Source organism: Pleurodeles waltl, chromosome 2_1 (genome assembly GCF_031143425.1).
Source record: "Pleurodeles waltl isolate 20211129_DDA chromosome 2_1, aPleWal1.hap1.20221129, whole genome shotgun sequence".
NCBI lineage: Eukaryota > Metazoa > Chordata > Amphibia > Caudata > Salamandridae > Pleurodeles > Pleurodeles waltl.
This window is the reverse complement of record NC_090438.1, coordinates 891,418,043-891,443,099: the sequence shown is the minus strand read 5'-3', so window position 1 is coordinate 891,443,099 and position 25,057 is coordinate 891,418,043. Positions and strand designations below refer to the sequence as shown.

Here is a 25,057-nt window from a genome sequence, read left to right as displayed (position 1 = left end):
TCAAAAAGTTAATACAAGTGTATCTCAACCAGCAATTAGTAGGGAGGTGTAATAATCACTTACATAAATATGGAATAAATAATTCTAACTCGAGCCCGTCCTAAAATTGAAGGCGGGCATCCTAGGATTACACGGACCAATAGTCCAGTGCTAAACAACGTTTGTTGGAGCAATGCTGGCCAGGCGGAGACCTACCCCGGTCCGTGGTGCCCGTCAGACATTGCAGCGCCAGTCTGACGAGGAGCAGCGCCTATGATGAAGCATGACACCCTATGGGTGTGTGAGGCCCCTTGCTCCTAGAATTTAGGACCCCGGTCACTATTTATTTTCTGTTTTATATGATTGGAACAGTGTATCGCTGATTTTCAATTTTCAGGGTGAGAATGACCTGTAGAAGAAGGGTTAGGAGAACCTGGAACGGCCAGGAGCTGGGCCAGGAAGCCTAGAGTAAAAAAAGACTAGAACCAGAACCATCAAATTAGGTTAATCAGAGCTAGGTGAACCTGTGTCATATGAGCACCAGGAGGATCAAAATAACCCAGAAAAAGTGGACTTGGAACAGGACCAGGAGGAGAACCATCACCAGAAGTCATAGAAGGACTAGAAAGAGAAGGAAGAAGAATTAGAGCAGGATGGCACCTATGTAATTTTAGGCATATGTATTGGGATATCACTTTTGTAAATGGTTCTTGCTCATGCTTCTTATGCTGTCAACCCCTTTAAAACCCCACCTTTTCAGTCCACTGATAGAACTGGTAAGTATTTGCTGAAACATTAGAGCATGTAAAGTGGATAAAAAGCCAGGACTGTTATACTTTTACCTTGGGTTGATGATATATGCTGTCTGGTGCTGGCACAGAAGTCCAAGAATGGGTGAATCAGAGGGTAGAGGGACTGAAACCTGGCAGAAGAGTCCAAGGGTGGATGGGTAAAAGGGAGTGTGGTCTTTGAAGTATGATAGAAAGCATTTGAGGAACTCAGAGGGTTGACCTGAGCAACAAGCATTTGCAATGCAACCGGTCTCGCGTTTGCTTGAGCTAGAGCAATTAGCATTGTAAACTCCTAACCAGACTTTTCTTGCCACATAAACTAAAAATGAAAATAAAACAGTTTAACATAACTAACTGGACTTTTCTTGCCATATAAACTGAAAAGTAAGCAGACACACAAAGGGAAATAAAAGTTCACTCATTGTAAAACCTATCGGCAAAAGTGCAATTGTCCCGGTAACCGGCAAAAGTGCAATTATCTAAGTAACCTGCAAAAGTGCAATTAACTATGTAACAGGATCGATGTCACGCAAAGCGCTCGACTTCTGCCCAACGAGATCCCGCTGCGAAAAAAAGAGAAAAAGTAGTCCAGAAACCGGAGGGAAAATGTGGAGCCTCGTATGTTTTCAGTACTTTGTCACTGCGCTCGATGAGGACTAAACACCGGAAAAGGCATCACTTATGCATGCCTTTCACTAAAGAAAGCAAGCAGATTTTAAAAGGCAAGCTCACGAACCAATGAAAGAAACTGACGTGACATGGGCGTGGTTTGAAGCCCAAAGGGAGATTTCAACACAGGACGGAGCGATTTGGGCTCGTCCGTAAAAATGGTTAATGACTAGCAAAGGTGTCAAATGGGATCTTAGGATCATAAGTAACAAAGGGCTCTGATTGACATCTGTGATAGCACTAGACACCAAGGCCAGCACTGATAGCTTCAGCACCAAGCAAATGATGTGTGAAGCCCTGACAACTAGATGAGAGGTTGTGAAGATATGTATGCAATAGAAGTGTTTGGAAAGCCAGCAAAGTGTCAAGACCAGTAGAGTAGATTGTGTGACTCCTAAACCTTTGTGCTGACATTCTGCGAGCATGTCTGTGTGGTGTATTTGTAGCAAGTGTGTAGTAGTAAGGCTCTGAGTGTAGTGAAACTTTGAGATCTGGGATAAGTGTTATGTTCTGGATGGCACCTATTTTACCATGTCATGTGATGGGGAATAGATACAGCTTCCTTAGACAGTGGAACTGTATTGACTGTATCTCTGTGGCTGGAGAGTGGAGATCCAGACACTAGTGATGGGGAATAGCTACCCACAGAAATTCAGTGAGGTCCTTGTTAGGAAAAGGCTCTCGATTATTTCTTCCTGAGTGACAAAAGGATAGATGGTAGGAGTGAGGAGAGGGGCCAGAGGTTTCTCTTGTTAAAGGTGGCAAAGTTTCTAAGAAGGGTTATCTTTTTGTATATGCCTGATGACTGCTTCACCTAGGCTAATGACAGTCAGGTGCTGAAATATCATGCTTCATTTTGTCCTTGTTTTGGATGATCCGGCTTAAAGCCAGCACCATTAATACTGATGTGAAAGCCATTACCTAGCACAAAGTTGATGTCTGAGCTAAAGCCAGAAAACGATGTTTGAAAGAGAATCACTCCAAATCAGTTCTGAAATCTTAAAAAGTGGATCACCATCCCCTGTCTAGAAAATGAGTATAGAAATTGAATGAAATAATTGATCTGTAGGTCACAAGAATGGTGGTAACAAAAAGTATCTGTCAGTTTACAGTGTCTTGTTTACTACAATATTTGTAAAATAGTCAATGAATAAAATATCTCAGTCAGTTTCTTTGGTTCTGTACAATTGGATGTGAACATATTTTTCCCTGATTCACTGGTATTATATCTTCATCGTCCAATGAGGTCAGGTCAATAAATCATAGCCCTATTCCCTCATATGGAAAGCACACATTGTCCATGAGTTGATCAGATAGTAGAGCTTAGTTGACTCCTTTAGATCCTTCCCTACATTATATTCTTAAGGAGAGTCTTCCAAGTCCTGAAAATAAAAAGACTGTGGAGACTAAACAGCTTTACCGAGTTTTCCAAAGTTTCTAACCATCTTTGTGATTAGCTAACTCTGCAGGTAAACTTAAAACTGTTTGAGCATTCATGGAGCACGAGTAGTAAAGGGCCCCCAAAGTCAGTGTATCTAGGCTCGTGGTATAACGGAGTGACATTCTGTGCCATGTCTGTCACAATAGCTTGGAAACACTCAAATATTTGTGACCTTTAGACTCACGAGTTAGTGCTTAGAGTGAAAATTGCATTTAAGCCAGTTTTAGCACTACCGGCCTGAACAATGGAAAGTCAGCACCTCTTTGCATCATTTTTTGACGCAAAAGTGGTGCAAACTTACAAAATATAATATTTTGTAAGTTTCACCTCTTTTTTATCAAAAATTGATGCAAAAGAGGCGTTAACTTTTCATATATCAGGCCTTGAGGGTCTCATGTCACAAAATCATAGGGCTTGTGACCACAGAAGTGCTTATCATTATGTACAAATGCCTTTTTATGAGTTAACTCTTAAAAGGACCTTTGGTATCCTCTCCAAACTGCATTATAGGAAGTGTTAGTGTTATAAAATACCTCCCCTCCCATTTCTGATTCGGAAAGGAATTTATTTCATAATTTACAAACTCAATTTCAGTTACAAACCATTGATGAGCTACGGAATCATTTTGGCAGCCTCAGGTCCAAAAGATCACTGCCGTCACCCACTAACGTTTTCCAAACCAGAAAACTTTTTTATTTTAAAAGGATCTCTGGGTCTTTCAAGAAACATGGCGTGCTTTAAAAAAAAAGCTTTCCATTTTGGATTGAAATCATGGGGATGGTGGAATGGTGTCCCTGCAGGCCACCAACCCTGTCATTACACTCAATCTCGGTGGGGTGAACATTTCCACATGCCTCATGAAGATTAAGAAAATAGTACAGTTTCTTTGCTATTTCATGACTGCTGACCACATAGTACATTATGGGGGTCATTCCGACCGCCAGGGCCGGGGTTGGAGGAAGCACCGCCAACAGGCTGGCGGTGCTTCCGTGGGCATTCTGACTGCTGCGGTACAGCCGCGGTCAGAAACGGGAAACCGGCGGTGTCCCGCCGGTTTCCCGCTGCCCCAGGGAATCCTCCACGGCGGTGCTGCTTGCAGCACCGCCATGGGGATTCCGACCCCCTTACCGCCATCCTGTTCCTGGCGGTTTTCACCGTCAGGAACAGGATGGCGGTAACGGGTGTCGTGGGGCCCCTGGGGGCCCCTGCAGTGTCCATGCCAATGGCATGGGCACTGCAGGGGCCCCCTAACAGGGCCCCACATTGATTTTCAGTGTCTGCCTAGCAGACACTGAAAATCGCGACGGGTGCAACTGCACCCGTCGCACACCAGCAACTCAGCCGGCTCCATTCGGAGCCGGCTTCCTCGTTGCTGGTGCATTCCCGCTTGGTGGGCGGGCGGCCTTTTGGCGGTCGCCCGCCCGCCCAGCGGGAAAGTCAGAATTACCGCGGCGGTCATTTGACCGCGCTGCGGTATTCTGGCGGGGGAACTTTAGCGGGCGCCCACCGCCGCCCGCCGAAGTTAGAATGACCCCCTATATCTGCTGTTCAGGCATCAGTCTGGTAAATAGTTATGTCTTTGTGTGAGCTGCACAGTTGCTGGCCAAACAGTGCAACATCTATACTATTTTACCAGAGGCCAGGTAAATAGTGAAGTTTCTCTGCTATTTGCAAGGCCACCTGCCAAACAGTAAATCATTTTTGCTATTCAGCCAGTGGTCTGGTACATAGCAGAAAAACATCACCATATACAAGGCAGGGCTAAATAACCCCCACCTTTATAGAGATTGGGCTCAAACATCTCGAATTATAGTCAGAAACCTTACTAACTCATCACAGTACCCCCAAAGTATGCATATGTGAAGGCAAATGTTGGCCACTTACCACAGCTACAGCACTACTCTCCAGGATAGTTTCCATATCCATCGTTGTGTAATATGCCACATTTGTCATGATGTAGATTATAGTAACAACTGGCATGGAAATAATGACAGCTAATGGCAGATTCCTATGGAAAAGAAAATGATACAACAAACAACAACCAATTAAAATACTAATAATATGCATGTTTAGACTTCTGGAAAACTCCAGGAAAAAGTGACTTTCATATCAAGACATTTTGCTTGTTTTTGCTGATCAGTGTGCAAAGCTGCATAGGATTAAGTACGGGTATAACAATGGGCAATGGTACAACTGGACACTGCCGACATCTGCTCTGATTGTACACATTCATGTGCCACTGACTGCGTGAGATGGTCTGCTCGGCCAGGCAACCTTTATGAATCAGACGAAGTATATGAAACTTCGGCATCCATGTCCAATTTCCATTTCTACTAAGTGCTTTAATTGTTTTGAAGAAACACAGAAAAAATCGAGACAAATCAGTCAGTCCCAAACATGATGGAAAGGCTTCAATTTAAGATGTGTTGATGTCTGAGATACTGATGGAGGTTTTCAAACATTCATATAACCTTAAGGCAGTGGCTGTTGCCACTCAACAGGGGGATTGGGGTGGGACGTGACAAGGCAGGGGGTGAAAATGTTTTCCTAAAAACACTTACCTTCAGAGGAGATGCATTAGTCTCCCTTCCTTCCGCGTCCTCTTCCCGGCTAAACACAGGCTTCCAGCCAATCACGCTGCTGCTGTCACCAGCATAACAGCAGCATTGTGATTGGTCTGAGCGGCCTGCTTCGCTGCTCAGACTGGGAGTGGGTGCCTGTGCATGTTCTCCACTTGGCTGTGCAATGCAGCCGGGTAGAGAACATGCAAAGCGAGCATGTCTGTTTGGCCGGCCCAACACGGCTGGCCAAACAGACATGCACACTTTGTGCTGCAAAACCCCTCCCGGCCCCCTCCCTCCAGCTCAGCCTCGCCCACTCCTTACTCCCATGAAAAATAAAATGATAATAACATTGCGTTATTATCATTTTATTTTTCCTTTCCCCACAATCCAGAAGGGGTACGCTCCTCTGCTTTAGCGAAGGAGCCGCTCCTGCCTAAAGGTAGGGGAAAAATTAATGTACATGGGTGTATACATTTGTCTGTTCATCGTGTTTGAACACAGATTATTTCTATCTTCCACAGTGGATGTGAGGAAATCTCTATTTCCGCTCTTTCCATGAACCATAAAACAGTGAGAAATCCAAGTACACCAATCTTAGATCAGGACATTGAGGCCCGTATTTATACTTTTTGACGCTAAACTGCGCTAACGCAGTTTAGCGTAAAAAAATTTTGCGCCGCTAACGCCATTCTGAAACGCCATGCGGGTGCCGTATTTATTGAATGGCGTTAGCCGGCGCAAGCAGACCGCGCTGCCTGGTGTGCGTGGAAAAAAACCACGTACACCAGGCAGCGCCGGCGTAGGGAAAAATGGCGTTAGGGTGTCTTAAAAATGGCGCAAGTCAGGTTGACGCAAAAAAAACATCTTAACCCGATTTGCGCCATTTTAAACGACGCCCAGACGCCATTTACATGACTCCTGTCTTAGTAAAGACAGGAGTCATGCCCCCTTGCCCAATGGCCATGCCCAGGGGACTTCTGTCCCCTGGGCATGGCCATTGGGCATTGTGGCATGTAGGGGGGCAAAAATCAGGCCCCCCTATGGCAAAATAAATAAATAAATAAATAAATGTATACTTACCTGAACTTACCTGAATGTCCCTGGGATGGGTCCCTCCATCCTTGGGTGTCCTCCTGGGGTGGGCAAGGGTGGCAGGGGGGGTCCCTGGGGGCATGGGAGGGCAGCTGTGGGCTCATTTTGAGCCCACAGGTCCCTTAACGCCTGCCCTGACCCAGGCGTTAAAAAGTGGCGCAAATGCGGGGTTTTCTGCCCCGCCAACTCCCGGGCGTGATTTTTGCCCGGGAGTATAAATACGACGCATTTGCGTCGCAGTCATTTTTTTGGACGGGAACGCCTACCTTGCATCTCATTAACGCAAGGAAGGCGTTCACGCTAAAAAATGACGCTCTTTACTCATACTTTGGCGCTAGACGCGTCTAGCGCCAAAGTATAAATATGGCGTTAGTTTTGCGCCGAATTTGCGTCGAAAAAAACAACGCTAATTCGGCACAAACGGAGTATAAATATGCCCCTTAATTTGCGCTCTTTATTGCGACCCCTGGGTTAGGAGCGAGTGATCAACGATGAAAGATCTTTGCAAGGTCGCAGCTAGTGGGGAAGATTGACAGGGATACATAATCACTACATCATGTTTTTACAGTGTGCTGGTCTTCCTAAGACTGGTAAAAGAATACGCACTAGTCGTAGAATGATAACGTCTTTGTTCTCATATATGCTGAAAATACTATTTTGATGGACTGTAACAACATAGTTTCCCATAGGGTACTTGAACGTGTCCCTGTATATAGTGAGAGTAAGGATATTTCTATTAGCCTGACAAAGTTGCAGATCATTGTCATGTCCCAAAGGTAAATTTACGAATTAGTGAAATTGTAGGCTTACGTTTCTCAACAACCCTCTTTATCATGGACAGGAGAGGGTGAGGATATCTATGTGTCTGATTTAGAGTTAGGGTCAGGGACAGGAAATAGACCCGGACACCAAAATAAAAGAGAATCACATAGCTAATAAAGTGCCCGCCCATTTGCACAACAGGGTAGTTTTGAACTTGCGAAGATAAGGATGGGACACTGCATTAATTTGTGTTTGCTGCCAGCAGTGTTCGTGATAATATCACGGAAATCAACGGTAAAAGCCGGCCCAGCAGACCATAAAACAGGCCTACAGAAAGCCAAATATGAGTCCTAATCTGTGAGACGAGCCTTTCGGTTTTGCCTGATTGCCCTATAAGCCAGTCTGACCCCGTTTCGAATATGGTGGCTGTGTTACTCGATAACAAACGTGACAGATATCCAGCCAGCTTTATTTGAAGTGCACTAAACCCTATTATGCTTGTGAAAAGGTAAATAAGATATCTGTCACGTTTGTGACGGTGTAACCTATCCATCAAATTCTGAAACAGGCCCTATGTCTTAAAATATGACGTGGTTGTATTTGAAGTGTAACTCTATATAAGGTATGCAAGCAAATGAAATTACAAATGCCAAAGAATAGGGAAGAAGTCAACACCTGAGCACAATCCACCCACCATAAAAGGATTGCAATTTTGAGAACATAAATAGCGCCCACTGCTTGGGCTCTGCCCATTTCCCTTTGTCCTGGGTGATGTAGTGGAGACTCAGACATGTAAAACAGGAAGAGGAACTTCACTGAGGATGTGACAGACACGTGCCAACACAAACTCTCAGTGGAGCAGAGAAGGCAGCTATGTTGCAGGAGGTCTCTAACAATGAGAATGTGTTGCATTTGGAGGTACAAGCCACATGAAAAATCAGGAAACTGTGCCAGGATGAGAGTACATGTGCAAAGGAAAAGTTTGCCATAATAGAGGTATCAAAGTCTCTACATGCTGGTAGACCCAAATCACACCTCTGAGTGTCCCACTCCTTCTCAAACTTATTCTATCAACTATGCACCCTGAACTGATGTGTGACTGGCCTGTTCCAAGGACCTGAAAAATGAGGCCAGGTAAGATTAACAGATCTCTACGTGTCGCCTACACCCAGAACCCCAAACTCATGTTACTCTGTCCACAAACAGCGGACTTCTCTGCTTGAACACACAGGCATACATCTCACACATGCCAGTGGAATACACCCTGCCCACCTTAAACCCGTACTGATAAAAAACAACCAATATTTATTTTGACCTGCTCCGTCTTAGCTTCCTACATTTCTCATGTATGTTATGTTACAAGCAACAGCAACAAACAAGGTGAAAGATGAAATGTTGGAATTAATATCAGCCACTGGCGGTTGATCAGGTCTATATTCTAGTACATCATTTTTAACCCATCATGCTAGTCTGAATAGAAGCCCATTCTGAACCTGCTTCACACTGAAACAGTCCATCCAGAACTGTCTGACATGGCCCCCTCCAGAGGGAGCACAAGCACCCCCATATTAGGTTTGGCCTATTTAGGCCTCTTCAATTGGGTATAATTTGAGTCTTACTGCACAGTGAGCTTGGGACCCATGTCTGGGCATACCTGTTGCATCAAATGCACCAAATAAGGTGAAAGATGGAATTCTTGAATGAATCCCAGTCAATGGTGTATGCTTGGAATGCATTCCCCCTACATCACAAGAAACATCTGTAGCACCTCACTCACAAATCCCTGTCAGCTAGCAAGGTATGCTTCAATGCTATGATTCTCACAACCACATACCTCAGGTATGTGCAACTTATATGCTCCTAGATCAACATTTCCCAAATTGTAATTATTTTGCATGCACAGTGACAAAGTAATACCAAAGTAAAGCAGATGAAAATGAAATGGCCTCATAAACGCACATTATCACCATTCGCAGGCCCTGTGTTCTAAATTATCTGCCACCACCTCCAATGATGAAGCTCTTCTTGCCCCGCCACCTGAACTCGCTACCAATGCCAGACACACAACAGAGCCTGGTAAGTCATAATCCATGTCCACTACTACAAGTAAATACATGCCGCCTTCATCATTCATTTGTAACAGTAAAACAGTAAATTAATCACTCAAAAAGATACATATGTTAGCTTTGTGTCAGCTTTAGGTGTCGTTGTTGAACAACCATATCTGATGTTTACATTCTCAGGAGACAGCAAACACCCTTGTCTTTGGCAACATGGTCAGGTGGTGGAGTCATCCCTTCTCTTATGTTCCTGTGTGAAGTGACTTACTTGGCAAAATAAATGATAGAGAGCAATATGGCCGTAATGATTGGCAGAGGCTGAGATTATTTCAAGTATTCCTTCTACCAGCTTGTCATTTGTTTCTATTCGCACCCTAAAAGTGGCAGATATGCCACACGTGATTCTCATTCTCAGTATGACATTGGAATCAAGCTATACCTTACTGACAAGGCCTAACCAGGCCGAAATCAACCTGGAGTTGCTTGAGCATACATGCCAATAGAATTGATTCAGGTGGGAGCCTTATGATTTTGAAGCCAAAAAATGAAGTATTTTGGCTGTCTTCCACCTGAAATTGCCTCTGCTTGTTTGGAAGTCATTGAAAGAACTACATTTTCCCAATCATTTTAACCCCCCACTTTCCTCTTCTAAAATGATGGCATGTATGCTTGTGTTCTCATCTGGAGGGGACCAGATCTGGTAGTTTGGCTGGAACAAGACTGGTTTGCAGACTGCAGGTCTCTTTCAAGAATGGGCACATGGATAAAAATGATGCTCATGAATGTGGCCTGAATGAAGACAAGTGACTGAGATTAATTCAAGTATTTGTTCCATCACCTTGTTGTTTGCAACTTTATCAATACTCCTGACTGTTTGCCAACATGAATGGAATAGCATGTTACTGGAAAAATTGGCACATTTGTTATGTGTCATATGTCATTTGGTATTGATTTGACTACTTTGGCACCCCATACTTCACAATCTGACATAATGTCAACGTGGACATGACATGTCTAACCAAAATGTTTACAATCTACAGGTATAGAAGTTAAGAAATTATGTGGAGTTCAGTGTTGTACAGTTCAATAACAAGGTGCACCACTTATAATAGTTTGAAAGTGGTGTATAAGTTGTAAATGAAAGCTATAGATATCACAACAGAATTTTTAATGTTTGTGTAGTTTAAGTTTGGTTTGTATAAGGAAAAAAGTTTTCCTAATTATAACCAAGCTTTAGCCTTTATTTTTTTAATTGAATTTTAATAGTATTTTTTATTTTTTTAATAAAAATGTATTTTAAATCATAGAGTCCAGTGTCATTGAGTGGAGTGTTGTTATGTGGAGCATCGTACAGTACAGTTGGGAAGAGTGTTGTAAAGTGTGGAGTACTGCGGAGTGGAATAAAGTGGAGTAGAGTGTTGTGACATATCGTACAATGTACTAAAGTGGTATGTACTATAGTGGCATGGTGTCTCATACAGTGGAGTCAAGTATCATAGACTGGAGCAGCAAGTTAAACAGTGGATTGATGTGTTGTACAATAGAGTAGGGTTTGGTAGACCGTCATAGAGTGGAGTAGAGGGTTTTACAGTGAAGTATGGTGAAGTAGAGTGTCACAGGGTGTAGAATCGTCGAGTGGAGTGGCATAGAGTACAATGGAGGAGAGTGTCCTAGAGTGGAGTGCCGTGTCATACAGTGGAGTGGCATATTGCAGGGAGGAGTAAAGTGGCGTGTCATTGAGTGTCATACAGTGTAGTGCATTGGGATAGAGAGGATGGGCATAGTGTGGAATAGAGTGGCATAGACTGTAGTACAGTGTTGTAGAGTGGAATTTCATACAATGGAATAGAGCGTCAGTGTGTGGAGCGGTGAAGAGCAAAGTATGGTACAGTGGTGTAGAGTGGGAAAATGTGCAGTAGAGTGGATTATAGTGGAATAGGGTACACTGGAGTCAGGTAGCATAGCGTGGAGTAAAGTCTCATAGAGTGGAGCCTGCATTTCAGTTTTGTTAAATGGGCTTTATCAGTAACAGACGAAGGGGTTTCTGAAAAAAGACTACCAGAGCATTGCTGAGGATCTCTAAGTGTGGGCAATGATCTTCCACTGGTAAGGTGAAGTAATGATTTTACTTCATAATTTAAATCTATTATAGATTGTGATTTGAAATATTGGGGTTTTCATAACATTTGCAATTACTTCTTTTGTCATAAAAATTTAAAAAAATGCTGAAACTGAACCGAAGATAATGTCTTGAGTTAGGGAAGGCTACAGATACGAGACCCAAAGAATGTCTTAGCAAGAGTTTGGCTAGCTTCTGTTTCCATGTATTTGAGTGCCTTTCAAGCCTGGTTAAAGAGAGTGTAGTTTCTCATTTGCATTCCACCACTACCCTGAAATATACAGGTGAAGTTTGACAGTAATACCCAGGAATAATACACTGGGGCACATTTATCAATATTTCATGAGGCACAGCAAGTCACCTTGCTGTGCTTCATGAAAGGACAGGAATGTGCTGTATTTAACATAATTCCTGTCCTCTCCTTGTGCCGGGGCACTTTTGGCTGCCTAGTGCCAATGCAGGCTATCTTGCGCAGTGGTGCAATGGTGCCTGCATGATGCCTGCATTGCAGACAAGATTGTTTGCCCCTTCCAGCACAAAAAAATCCTCTGAGGCAGTTTCCTTTTCTCTGTGTGCTGCACAACTACTTGCTAAATATGCCCCTCCATACTCCAAGAACTCTGCAGTTTTACAAGTACCTTCAAAGGTAACAAATGTCAATTACCTGGGAACCACATCACTTTTTGAGGTACCTTTTCCTCCACCAAAGGCTCTGCCAGTTTCAGTATGACAAAGTGAAAAATGTTAAGACCTCATCGGACCTCATCAAATTTGTATTCTTTATTATGATGAGAAGCATGAGTGTATTCATTAATCGAACAACTCTGAAACCTCACTAAGGTACTTCGAACATAGAAATTTCAAATTCCATCAGAAAGTATCAGACCTGGCTCTGTGGCACTGAAAAATAATACCACAATGTCTTTTTTGTACCATCTAAAACTGACAAGATTGTTCGTTTGTGGTAGGTTTGTTGGACGTTGTATTGTTTTCAATCACAATAGGTTCATAAACACAGTAGAGGAGAGTAGAGCTACACCCACACAAGATGACAAGCTGTTGTGAGCCTTTGGAAATGCTCTTCCCAGCACCTATTCATGTCAAACTAATATAGATTGTAATATCAGACGGACCACCTCTGATAGTGCCTTATTTCAAGCACTCCTTCTCTTTTGTTCCAATGCTATTAATATAATCTTTTATAACTTTTACAATAGATTTTTTGAGTCTGGCAAGTCCACACATTTTAGCAAGTTATTTCATTGTATTGTGCAACTGAAAGTTAAACTTGCCTACTTATCTGAGGGGTTTGAGATCTTTTTAGGGGCATTTTAATGCAAAGCTACGATAGCTATTATGATAATGACATGTATGATCATACCCAAGGGGAACGATCAGGTCTAGCTCTCTTCCAAATTATGAAATCCCTGGACATGGTCAATGTAAATGAAGTTTGTTACCTGAGGTATCCAAATAAATCAATATTTGAGAGAGGGTGGTGTTCCTCTGTTATTGACTATATTTTTGTGATGAGGGATCTTATGGGCAAAGTGGCTTACAGTAACCACAACCTTCTTTGTATTGGTTTGCTTCTCCCCATGAGGTGGGGGGGTATAAGAGCATGTCAGCAGAGTCAGTTTCAGTCAAATCACAGGGCCTGGGATTAGTGCGGAGACATGTGGACATGAGTACCCTTATGGTTGAGCTATGTGCAAACCATCTGCCTCTGGTGACTAGTTGTCTTACTGCGTCAGATGACTTTAATGAGAGGGTTACGTCTTTTGTGCAGCTGCACCTGGTTGTACAAAGTATGCTTTTGAAACCTAGTAGCCTAAGACCTCCTGTAGATAGGTGGTTTAACCAGTCTTGTAGGAGGGTCTCAACTCTGCTCCATGAGGCATTAAAGGAGTTGCCCAGGGACTGCAGCAAAATTCAAAGTTTTAGATTAGTGTATAAAGAAACTGTGCAACTAAGGAAAAAGAAGTTTAAAAAATAATCCTGGAGCTTACTGATAAGGGCATGCAAATTAAAGGATGCCAGAGCCTTTTGGTAAGAGGCTAATAAGGTGGGACAAGTGGTTCCAAACATAACACTGTTGTTACTTTCACAACCCTGGAGGCTTGGGTTGCCCACTTTAAGGATGTCCATAGTGAAGGAGAGTAATCGATAATCAAGGTGAGGAGGGAGCTGTTTACACTTAGGTCATCAATTTAATGGTGAGGAGATATGGGAAGCTATAAACAAGAGCCCCTCCAACAAATTCCCAAGTCCAGATGGAGTACATATGGACCTCTATAAATCCACACCAGATGTATGGGCATCTCTTTTGTGTAATCGTTTTAACACTGCCTGTCAGGTGGGCCTCCCGATGCTGTGGCATTCTGCTGTGTTAGTCCCTATATTTAGGAAGGGAAACCCTCAATCTCTGCGGTGTTACCAGCCAGTATCCCTGCTGGGCTCAGCCGTGAAGTTAGTAAGAAGAGTGGTGTTATCCCACCTGCTTGCTTGGATTAGGATGAAGGATGCACTGTTGAAGGTCCAATTTGGGTTCCAAGAGGGGCTCGGCACGATGGAGCAGTGTCTCAAGCTACAGCTTCTGGTCAGCAAGTACACTGCTTCCAAGCAGGGCTCCAAATGCCTAGCCTTCATAGACCTGACCTGTACCTTCAACAGCGTGTTTAGGTCAAAATATTGGGTGATTCTATCCACCCTTGGGGTGGAGGAGGACTTGGTGTAATTCTTGAGAGCTCTGCACTAAGATATTTCATCTTCAATGAGGTTTGGTCCATGGGGAGTGGACTGACAGTTTTAAGTTAGGAAGAGGAGTGTGGCAAGGTGGTGTGTTGGCTCTGGTTTTCTTCTCTTGCATATCAACAGCCTTGGCACAGACCTCTCCATTACTCTATTGGATGTCCCTACTATTGGCAAGAAAAAGGTCCCTATTCTCTCCTCTATACAGATGATGCGGTTCTGATCTCTAGAACCCTTAATTGGTTAAATGTTCTTTTTCAAGAATTCATGGCCTTCATAGGCACCTTGGGCTTTGCCACAAATGAGAGGAGGACTTTTGTTATGGTCTGTAAGCCCAGGAAGTATAAAATGGGGGGTATTTTTCACATGGTCATGACTTTTGCATTACCTGTTGCTCCGACTGAGAAGTTATCTTATTTAGGTGTTGTCATCAATGCCAGGTGTATTTGGAATTTGTGCATTGCCAGGTTGAGGCAGAAGTTTCTAGATTTAGTAGGCCACATACTCAACCTCTCTAGGCGTATTGGTAAAAAAACAAGTGCCTCTTTTTTGTAGATCTATAGGGGGAAATGCTTTCTGGTTCTCACCTGTGGCACAGGTATTTGGGCACTTGCTAACATTTGTTCTCTTTGAATTGAGCAAAAGAGGGTGCTTAAACATCTCTTGGGGGTCCTGCCAGCATGCCCGACTTATATTATCCATCAAGAGCTTGGAATGTAGTATGCTGAGGGCACCATGAAGGTGGCACCCTGCTTTTGTGGTGCTCCATCTGGTTCAATCCTTAAGGCACCCTGAACAGAGAGATCATCATTGACTGTCTCAGGTGTGAGAAAGGCATGAATATTCCCTGGCTAAACTACCTTTACACCTCTTTCATGAAGTCGGGCAGGCCCACCCTTTTTACGGACCTGTTTTCTATTAAAAAATCAGCTATCACTTGGGTTAAATCTGCCCATATGGAGAGCGAGAATGCTGAGGGAGGAAACAGAACTTACAAAAAGGGTCTGTCAGAGACTATGTGGAGATCCACAATACCTTATCACCTGAACTGTATCTGGAATTGATCAATAGCTCTTAGGACAGGTGTCTGCTCACTAGATTTAGATTGGGGTTTATCAGGTGTCATCTAGGATTTTCCCTTAGCATATTTGATCCCGTAAAAGTGTTACTATAGCCATGCGATTCCTCTCCTCAAAGTTTGATGTACTTTATAAAAAAAAAATGTTTTAAATGTAATCTCCAAAAAGTATTTATTTCTGCTTACATGCCACCAGGGATTAAGAACTTCTAGGCTGGCCCTAGTTTTTCAGCAACAATTGGAATCCCCCTCAATTTGTGCCAATGTTTGTTTTTAAAGCGTGAAATTAAGAGAAGGAAATCTCCAATGTTTTAACCGATAATTTCAAACTATTTATTATGCAGGTTGATGATTCTTTTTGTGCGTTACGTGGCTCCAGCTTTGTAATGTTTTTGTTTTGTTTAGATGTAGTTGGCTGTGTGCTGAGGTTGACCCTCATTGTAGTTTAGGTGGCTACAGCTCTGCAACATCTTCTGTTTTGCTGGAGTCCGCTGAATGCCGTTGGGTGACCCTCATTGTACATTATGTGGCCCCAAACCTGCAACATCTTTTGTTTTGCTGGTGTATGCTGATGATAGTTTTCCTTTATTGATTTATTGCCATTTTAACTATTTTATGTCTTTTGCTAATGTATGATGGTGTGTTTTTATCTGTGCTTTTATGACCAACTTTGTGACCGAAATAATGATGATTAAATAACTAACTAACATATTCATATTCATCAACAAACAATAAGTAATCAGCAAGTTTACAGCATCATAACATCATGTCTTAAAACCCCTGCGTTTATTAAAAATCGGATACTTCATGCAGTTACACCATACCATTTGTTATACAAACTTGTATTGTCTGTAGAGCACATCGGATCCTCTGATATCAAAGAAATAATCAATATTTTAGTTGAAATAGCATTGCAAAAATGCCATGATGACATATTAACTCTAGAGATACATGCATTGTGAGTGCCTCCAGCAAGTGCTACTTTTTGTTGTTAATGACTCAAGGTACATTCTTCTGACATGTCCATGTCTATTGCACATCACAAATAATACTTTAAGGTCCTTCTCAGGACCTCTGTGAAATCAAGGTCATGCCACAAATATTCCTTCTCAATGGATCAGACGCATTTAAGACCCAATCACTCAGAAATCACCTAGAAGACTAAATACATCAGTGAATTGTAAACATTAAAATGATCATAGGAGAAATATATGCTTCCATACTTCCCATATATTGACTGCAACAAATTAAATAGTGTTGGGGGGAATGTTTGCATTAATACCAGCAACTGGCAATCACTTAGGTGACATTCTAACCATCATCTTACCCGCTCTAGAACAGTCACATGAAACCCAGAATATCTTTAATTTGCACGAGAATCTCAGCCCAAATTGGATGAATCATTGGGCAATCCCACCAGATGTGGCAGAAGTCACTCAGCAGTCCACCCAACACAAGTCGGTTGTATCCAGGAATCTTTTTTTTCAGTTTAGTAGAGTACTAATCATACATGATTTTATATTGTGCCTCCCTCATGCCTACTCAGTGGTTACATTTTGATTCCTCCAAACTTATGCAGTTCTTCCTGCAGGGCCTGAAGCAAGGAAGCAGGCGAGACCAAAGTTAAAAGTACATTGTCTGAGAATAAGGATCTTTTGTGCTCACTTGCACCAAACATGAGATCCTGTCTCTCCGGTGTGGAGCTCTCCAGGGTGGAGCAGATCTGGGCCGCTAATGGTTCAACACTAAGAGCAAATAAAAATGGAGAGAGAGGACAACCTTGTCTTGTCCCTCTCCCAAGGGGAAAGAGCACAGAGCTGACCCCCTTGATTAAGATCTCTTGACCCTGAACGTAGCATAATTTGCTATGATTACTGAGATAAATTAATCGCAAAACCCAAAGTGTTTCATCGCTAGAAATGAAAAGGGCCAATTCACTCTGTCGAAAGACTTTTCTGCATCAAGGCTCAGTAGTACAGCTGGTATCTGCTTATTGGTAACCTTCTCAATTAAGTGGATGACTCAACTCAAATTATACTGAGTTTGCTCACCTTTAATAAAGGAGGACTGATCTTTATGGTTCAAGTCTGGCATCAGGATATCTAATCGCAATACTAGTATTTTTGAGAAGAGCTTGTCATCCAGATGGAGTAATGCAATAAGTCTGGAGGAGCCACAGCCACGTGGATCTTTCTTTGGCTTCAGAATGACTGACCCAACAGCTTCACTCATGAAGGGCATGACTGCTCCCGTCTCAACAATGTAATTAAATAAAGGGGTCAATTGGGGGACTAAGTCGGAACTAAGGGTTTTATCAAATCGAGCAGTAAAGCCTTCTGGCCCTGGTGCTTTGTGTAGTTTTAGGGATTTGATAGTCTTGTGCACTTCCTCCTCGTTAATTGTTTCAGTTAATATTTCATTTTAGGCCTTTGTCACCTGTGGGAGGTCCACTTCTTCCTGGTAATCAGATTGGGAGTGTGTGTCTACCTGCTCCACTGTATAGAGTCTGTTATGGAAATTTCCAAATATGTTGGCCTTCTTTAAATCAGATGTTGTCAGAATTCCTGATTCCTGGAGAATGTCACCTATATATTCCCGTTCACTTTTAGCCCAGAGTTGATGAGTTAAATGTGCACCCAATTTATCACCCCGCATGTGGGATGTATATTTTAGGTGCAATAGTGTGAATTCTGCTCTGTTATTGTAGATAGCATTAAGTTTCCCCTCTCACTGCAGTGACTTTCTGTAGAAGAGCTAGGGTTGGTGTATCTTCACAACTGTGTTGAAATTGCTGTCATTACGATGCAAGTGTTGCTCATTTTTTTGTTCATTAAGGGCAGTGTTTAGAGAAAAGCATTTACCCCTAATGTTTGCATTGAACACTTCCCAGTTGTTAGAGGGGGTGGTATCCTGGGGGGCTACTGAGTTGCAAAAACTCCCTAATAGCCTTCAGGAGCTTATCACAATGAAGGCAGTTTCTTATCAGAGAGTTAAGCAAATGCCATCCGCGATAACGTGTTGGCGGGGCACCCCAATCTAACGTTATGGAGACCGGTGCTTGGTCTGAAATAGTAATGGGGAGGATCAAAGCATATCAAAGATCTTGCCCCAGAGTTTGGCTGAGAAAAACATAGTCAAACCTGGAGTTGGTACGATGCATGTGGTAGAAGAATGTGTAGTCATGTGAGCTGGGGTGGAGTGTTCTTCAAGCGTCCATGAAACCCATGAGGGCATATTTAAAAGCCCATAGTGGCATCTATTTTAAAGCTGAAGTGGTGTTAGATGGTCAAAAATGCTGCGCCATATTTACATAGTGGCGCAATGCATGCATTTGTAACCACTTGCGTCACATTATGCCTGCACCAGGCATAATGTATGCAAGGGGGCATTCCCCAGCTAGGGGGGCTGAAAAAATGGCCCAAAGAAATCTTTTAGATTTATTCGTGCTATTTCTTTCAGCATAGAGTAGGCATCAAAAGGAGGATCCCTTTGATTTCAATGAACCTCTTGGTCCTTTGCAGGATTACTGACAACATTTTTTATGCTAATCGTGCAATTCACCAGTTTTTGGTGCCAACCCCCTAACTACTGCCATTGTGCACCATATGTTAAATACAGCGCACACATGGTGGGCTTAGGAGGGCGCTAAGGGGCGCAGGAAAAGTGGTGCTGCAGATGATGCAGCACCACTTTTTTTTAAATGTGCCCCATAGTTTAAAATGCCAGTTTAAGAGCTTTTAGAAAGCTTCTGGTGTGCAAACTCTGAGGGTGAGTGTTATCTGTGCTTGAGTGCCAGGCTAAGTTGAAGTCCCCAATGAAAATAATGTCTCCCTCAGCAAATCGTACCAACAGGGTCAAGAGTGAATGTAAAAATGAGGCCTGATTAGAGTTGGGAGCGTTAATGGAAATGAAAGTACTCATTTTGCCCCTTAGATAAGGCTTCATGATGAGGATCCTACCCTCTATATCTGTTTTATAGCGTTTTTGGTTTAAGTTGTATTGAGGACTGGAATAGAAATGCCACATTATGTTTGTAGGAGGTCGAGAATTTAAATACCACAGGAGAAGCTTTATGTCTCAGTCTATAGTCCTCATCTCTTTTAAGATGTGTCTCTTGCAGTGGTACAATGTCGTGTTGTTGATCTAAAAGATATTTCCCCAAATTATGACATTTGGATGGCAAATAACAATCCACGTAAGTGTAGTGATCATCAGTCTTAACTTTCTTTATCACCCTCCAAGGGTCTTCTCAGCCAGCCCTTCATCCTTCCTCCCTGATCCGGCCCCAAGGTCATCCTAGGGTCAAAAGTCCTGCGCCATATTGTTCCCCTAGTTCCCCTCATGTTTCTAAAAAAAAGTAAAATCCATTTACTGAAACTTAAATAAAGGAAAAATGTCACACAAATAAGAAATAAAACATTTGGTCCTCAAAAGTGTACCTCTTGGAGATAAACATGAAACAGGATAGGCAACTTGGTCTAATACCGCTAATAGTGCTAAGTGTTATCGCTGTTAATTAAGGCTTTTGAGCAAAATCTGAAGTAAAATGCCTGAGAGAAGGACGCCATAATGTCAGCTGTTCGGTAAAAGACTTCTTCAGCCCCACCAGTCGTTTCATATAGAGTATTGTCTCCAGTCTGCAGACTGACCCGCTAGGTGATGCAGATTCTTTTAGAGTGAAATCACCGGATTGAATTGTCTGTATGAGTAATAATCAGCTCTGGTCACTCAGCACTTCCTAGATTGATGTGGACGACAGGGAGAGTGCCACTGGGTGGTGCCTTGGAAGCAGCAAGTGTGACCATTCGAGGTGCCCACAGTCTCCTCAGCTGATGAATTTGATGATACTTTTGTACAAGTAGTCCCCACCTGCAATCAAATGTACACTGTGCCAAGAACACAACTTACAGATCTTGTCATCTCTGTTTTTCCGCAACCCATCAGAAGCAGCCCCAAAGTTTAGCTTTAGCATGTTATTCTTGCTCTGCTACTAGCCAGTTATCTGTCTTATCAATGTTCTCTAGAGATATACTGAAACTTACTGTGTCCAGTGCTGTCATTGAGGTTTTCAATATGTTGCTAAGAGCTTCACTGGTCCCAACACACTAACATCTGAAAACTGACCCATCCATGTACCACAGTTTTTCCATTTGACTGAACACTAGCATTTGCCATTTTAGAACTATACCGTACTTGTTATAAGTGAGATGTAATGTGAAGAAATTATTTCATATACTCAGGAATACCGTTTACAGGGAACTTTCAGAACACCAACCTCCTGAAGAAGGAAGCATCCTGCTGATGGTATTTTTTTGCACCAAACCACATCTTTCTCTGCTTGAGATGCTCAATAGCCTCTTATGTCACTGCATTACCTTTTACTGCATACCATACCCAATACACACTTACCTATGTCCTCTGGTTCATCAATAAAACACACAATGTTGACAACATACTAATTCTGCCAAGATATCCAAGCAATGCACCCCCCACTTCATGTTCCTTTGGAGGTCCTCACTCATTGCTGCAAGGAATTACAAACAAGTGCAAATTTGTCATATACAGAGGTATATGGAACCTGAGTCATATGACATATAGAACATGTACTAACTCCACAAAACTGGTTGTTAAAGCATCTGATGCTGCCTGCAACTCCGATTCTAACCGCAGTGTGGCAGAATTAGTTAATATACCTGCTGTAAACAGTACATTTTGAGAAAAAGAATTCACGCTTATTTCTTTTCGGCAGCTGTTTGCAGGGGAAGGACATTTTCATGATACAGGCTCGGAAACCCCTTTCACCACACCAGAAAGAAGCACAGTGATACAGGTGGCAGTCACTGCCAAGTCACTGACCTCTCCCTGGTGAGCTGTCTAACAACTACAAAAATTAGGTTTTGAATCAGAGACGGTCATACACACAGGTCTGCCTTACTTAGTGAGTTAAAAGCAAAAACAGTCCCAGTCTGGGCCGCAGGAGCATGGCTAGCAATGGTGCAACAGTTGCAGTGGCACATGGGCTCATAGTCCTGAATGGCTATCTCCCACGAACCCACAAGCAAAAGCCTTAAAGATATACTATCTAGAGACCCTGAACTCAGAACCCGCCAACTACAACCTATCCCCACTTTAAACTAAAAAAACTAAAAAAAACTAAAAAAAGCTAAAAAAAACACCAGGTATTCCCCATATGCCTCTAGAAGATACCAGACACACACATACCTGATATTTGACAATTGCACATAATGAGGAATCTTTCCTTTTACATGACAAACTAAATAATGAGAAACAAATCTAATATTCTATACCACAGAAAACAATAAAACTGGGCCAATGTAAAACCTGGATAATGGATGGAACATTCAAAATGTGTCCCAAACCATTCACTCAGGTATACACCATACATGGTGAATCAAATCACAAATATCCATTTTATATTTGCCCTACTGCCAAATAAACAGAGGAGCACTTACTGTGACCTCTTAAACCATATGAAATATAAAACAAATAACTACTAACCTGAAAAAATAACCATAGACTTTGAGCAAGCCATGATTCAAGCCATCCTAAAAATGTACCCCACACAGCCACACAAGGCAGTAACTATCATTTCAATCAAAGTATAGGGAGACAGCTACAAAAATGTGTACTGTGTCAAGCAGTCTACGTACAGCCAATTTGCCTTTGAAATAAAAAGAATGATACCACTAGCCTATGTCCCTGTCACAGAGGTAGTCAACCACTGCAATTTACTAATATAAAGCGCTTTCTATCAACAAAATGAGGACAAACTTTGCCTCCTAATAATTTATTTTGTAGACACTTGGGTTGGCAGACTGCATCGCTCCAGACATAGACACCAACCCAAATTCCAATTGCCATGGTAGAATGCCTATGACAGCAACCTTTGCATGGGAAGCCAAAAACAAACAACGTGGTGGACAGATGGCACAACGCCTCCCAATCCACACTAGGCAAAACTCAACAGGTACTATACAAATTTATAGAAACATTAAAAATAGAACTACGAATGGAGCAAACTTAGCAAAAAAACAAAAGAATGTATGACAGGCTACAAATTAAAGTCAAACTCTTCATAAATAACAAAGGACTAGATTACTTAGAAATCATAACCAAAAGAATATTATAAAATAAATGTTAATCTAACATAGTGCTAAAAAACTATGACAAATTCTAAACCAATAGTTCTCAAAAACTATGACAAATTCTAAACCAATATGACAAACCTTTTTAAAAAAATAATTACATTTTATAGGATCAGTCAAACAATTATTTAAAATCACAATGTTAATAAAGACTGATCTAATAATATTGTATATAAATTCTTTTTTTCAAGATTTAACCATCACTAACCAAGATAGTTAAAAACGAAACCAATGCATCATATTAATTAATTATACCACATAAACCAAACAACTCCACACAACAACCAGACAGGTTTTACATAAACAATATAATATCACATTCCCACCCAAAATAAAAAAAGAACTAAAACTTACTGTTCTGTAGTTGAAGATATTTCTTTGTTTCCATGCAATAAAAAATAGTAATCATCAAAAGGAGGTAAATAATATACAAAAATGTTTTTAAAAAATGCAGAAATATAACAAATCAGATAGATATCCTTCAAAGCAATCCAAAGTATCTATGTTCCAAAAAAGCACAGAAAAAGTGTTTTAAAATAGAAATTCCCCAGGAAACCCTCCAAAAAAAGAAAATCAAAGTGAAAACCATTGATTTATCTTAAACCAATACTGATTTCCTTAAAAAAAAAAGTAAATGCCAATAGGACATGTTCATAGACAAAAACCTGTCAAGTAAATTTTAAAAACCCACCCGCAAAACACAATATATTCCCAAAAATACATATAAATGAGTTAATCATCAAACTACAATGAACATCACACAACGCAACATAGCATAGTATTTCATTACTAAAATAGCATGCAGAAATGCAAAACTACAAACTAGTGAAAAACATTAACAGTATATATCTAAATAAATATGCAAAAAAACACAAATAACACTGTAACTAACTTCTAGCCCCACCTCCTAATACCCTCATACTCTCAAAACAATAAAAAAAATCCTTAAAAAAGGATTTACCTGTTCTGATGAACAGTGGCACCTTACTGTGACCTGGTTATGGGAAAAAAGACTATTGGCCTTGTTACGAGTTTGGCTGTCCCTGGACCGCCATGGCGGCGGGTCATACGGTCCTAAGGAGTAAAGGCCGCTGTGACCTACTCTCACCATCAGGCAGCCCAGACCGCCATGGTCACAAGGCAGCGCAAACAGGCTGAGGGACACATTATGAAGTTGCACGTCGCCAATGTGACTGTGGCGGGCCAACCACCATGTCTCAGAAGGCGGAAAAGGACAGTATAAAGGGAGAAACTCACCTGCTGGCAGCCTTACATGTCTGGAGCCACCATGGAGCCCATCGCGCATGTTCTGCCGCTGCTGCTGGTCATCGAAGGACCACCAAATCAACACCGCTGGCACTACCAACAGTAAATACACACACCAAGCTGTATCATTAACGCCAGAAACAGATCATAGCCCCTCATCCACATCATATGGGGGCATCAAGTACACATTACATCCTGTATACAGTCTGAAACATACATTAAGACAGAAACATCCACAGTCACAATATGCCTCCTTTGGGTAGCCCAACCACACTGCACTGCAACACTACACAAAAACACACAGCCACATATCTCAGGCACAGGGGCAGTGAAATGTACACAACATTGTCTCACACATCACCAACAACACATCACAATGACATCCTCATGTGGGAATTTCAGAGTTGTGACATTGGCAGGTATCTGATGCTGTTCCGACATAGGATGTGGACATGGATTGTCCCAGGTAATGTAGGTCACAAATTTGGGGCGTATGAGACCTGTGCCAAGGCAGCTTGAACAGTGTTTGAGTAGATGGTCTGAAGTGCCCTATACACTTGGTTTTGGGCTGAATTCAGCTGATTGCATCATGTGTGTGATTACGTGATCATGAAATATGTTGTCCTCAAATGCAAGCCAGACAGTCACCCTTCACATTGGCTGAACACTCTTCTTGTATGACCTGTATGTAGGTGTAGATATGTTTCATCATTGTAGGCCACAGTGCATGTGCCACAACACTGACACATGTTTGTGTCATACCACTAGATGCATGGTCATTGGATTGTGATGGGCCTGTGATCAGGGACTGTTGTACTGTCCTCTGTCTGTATCTTGGTTTATGTGATGTTGGATAATTTGGTTTCGGTATGTGATAAGGCTCAAGCTGGTGACATCATTCATTTATTATGCAGGCTGACCCAGGAGTTTGTTGTATAAGTGAGTGTAGTCATCATGCGATCAGTGCATAATGAATGTGTCTGTAGCCAGTACCAGTTTAAGATTGAGCTTCGTGGCTAGCCATGTCTCTGAGTTGAGAATGAATGATCTTTATATTGGTCCCTCCCAGGGGAGAAAATATCATGTGAGAGTGATCCGGCATGTTTTTGTGGACATGTGACCACTGTTCTGCTATTTGGAATCACTTGAAGAGTGCCTCCTGGTAGTTGCATTGAGGCCACTCCCCTAGTTGCCACCCAACTCTATCCAAATGTTATTCTCTCAGGTGAGTAAACTTTCTTTGTGAGTTCACTTACAGATGCACTGGGGGCAGGTGGACACTGGGCTGGCGATTCTAGCTAGAAAAACAGGGCCCAGTG

The 25,057-nt window shown here is 42.1% G+C and overlaps 1 protein-coding gene across 1 annotated transcript in view; it reads right to left on the bottom strand.

Moving 5' to 3' along the window:
• The window catches only part of LOC138269597 (Y+L amino acid transporter 2-like), a 300,952-nt gene that overhangs the window by 177,816 nt on the left and 98,079 nt on the right, over positions 1–25,057 (bottom strand). The window contains exon 5 of the mRNA XM_069218807.1: positions 4,765–4,888. Within this exon, the coding sequence (XP_069074908.1) occupies positions 4,765–4,888 (124 nt within the window). The remainder of the gene's footprint in view (positions 1–4,764; positions 4,889–25,057) is intronic.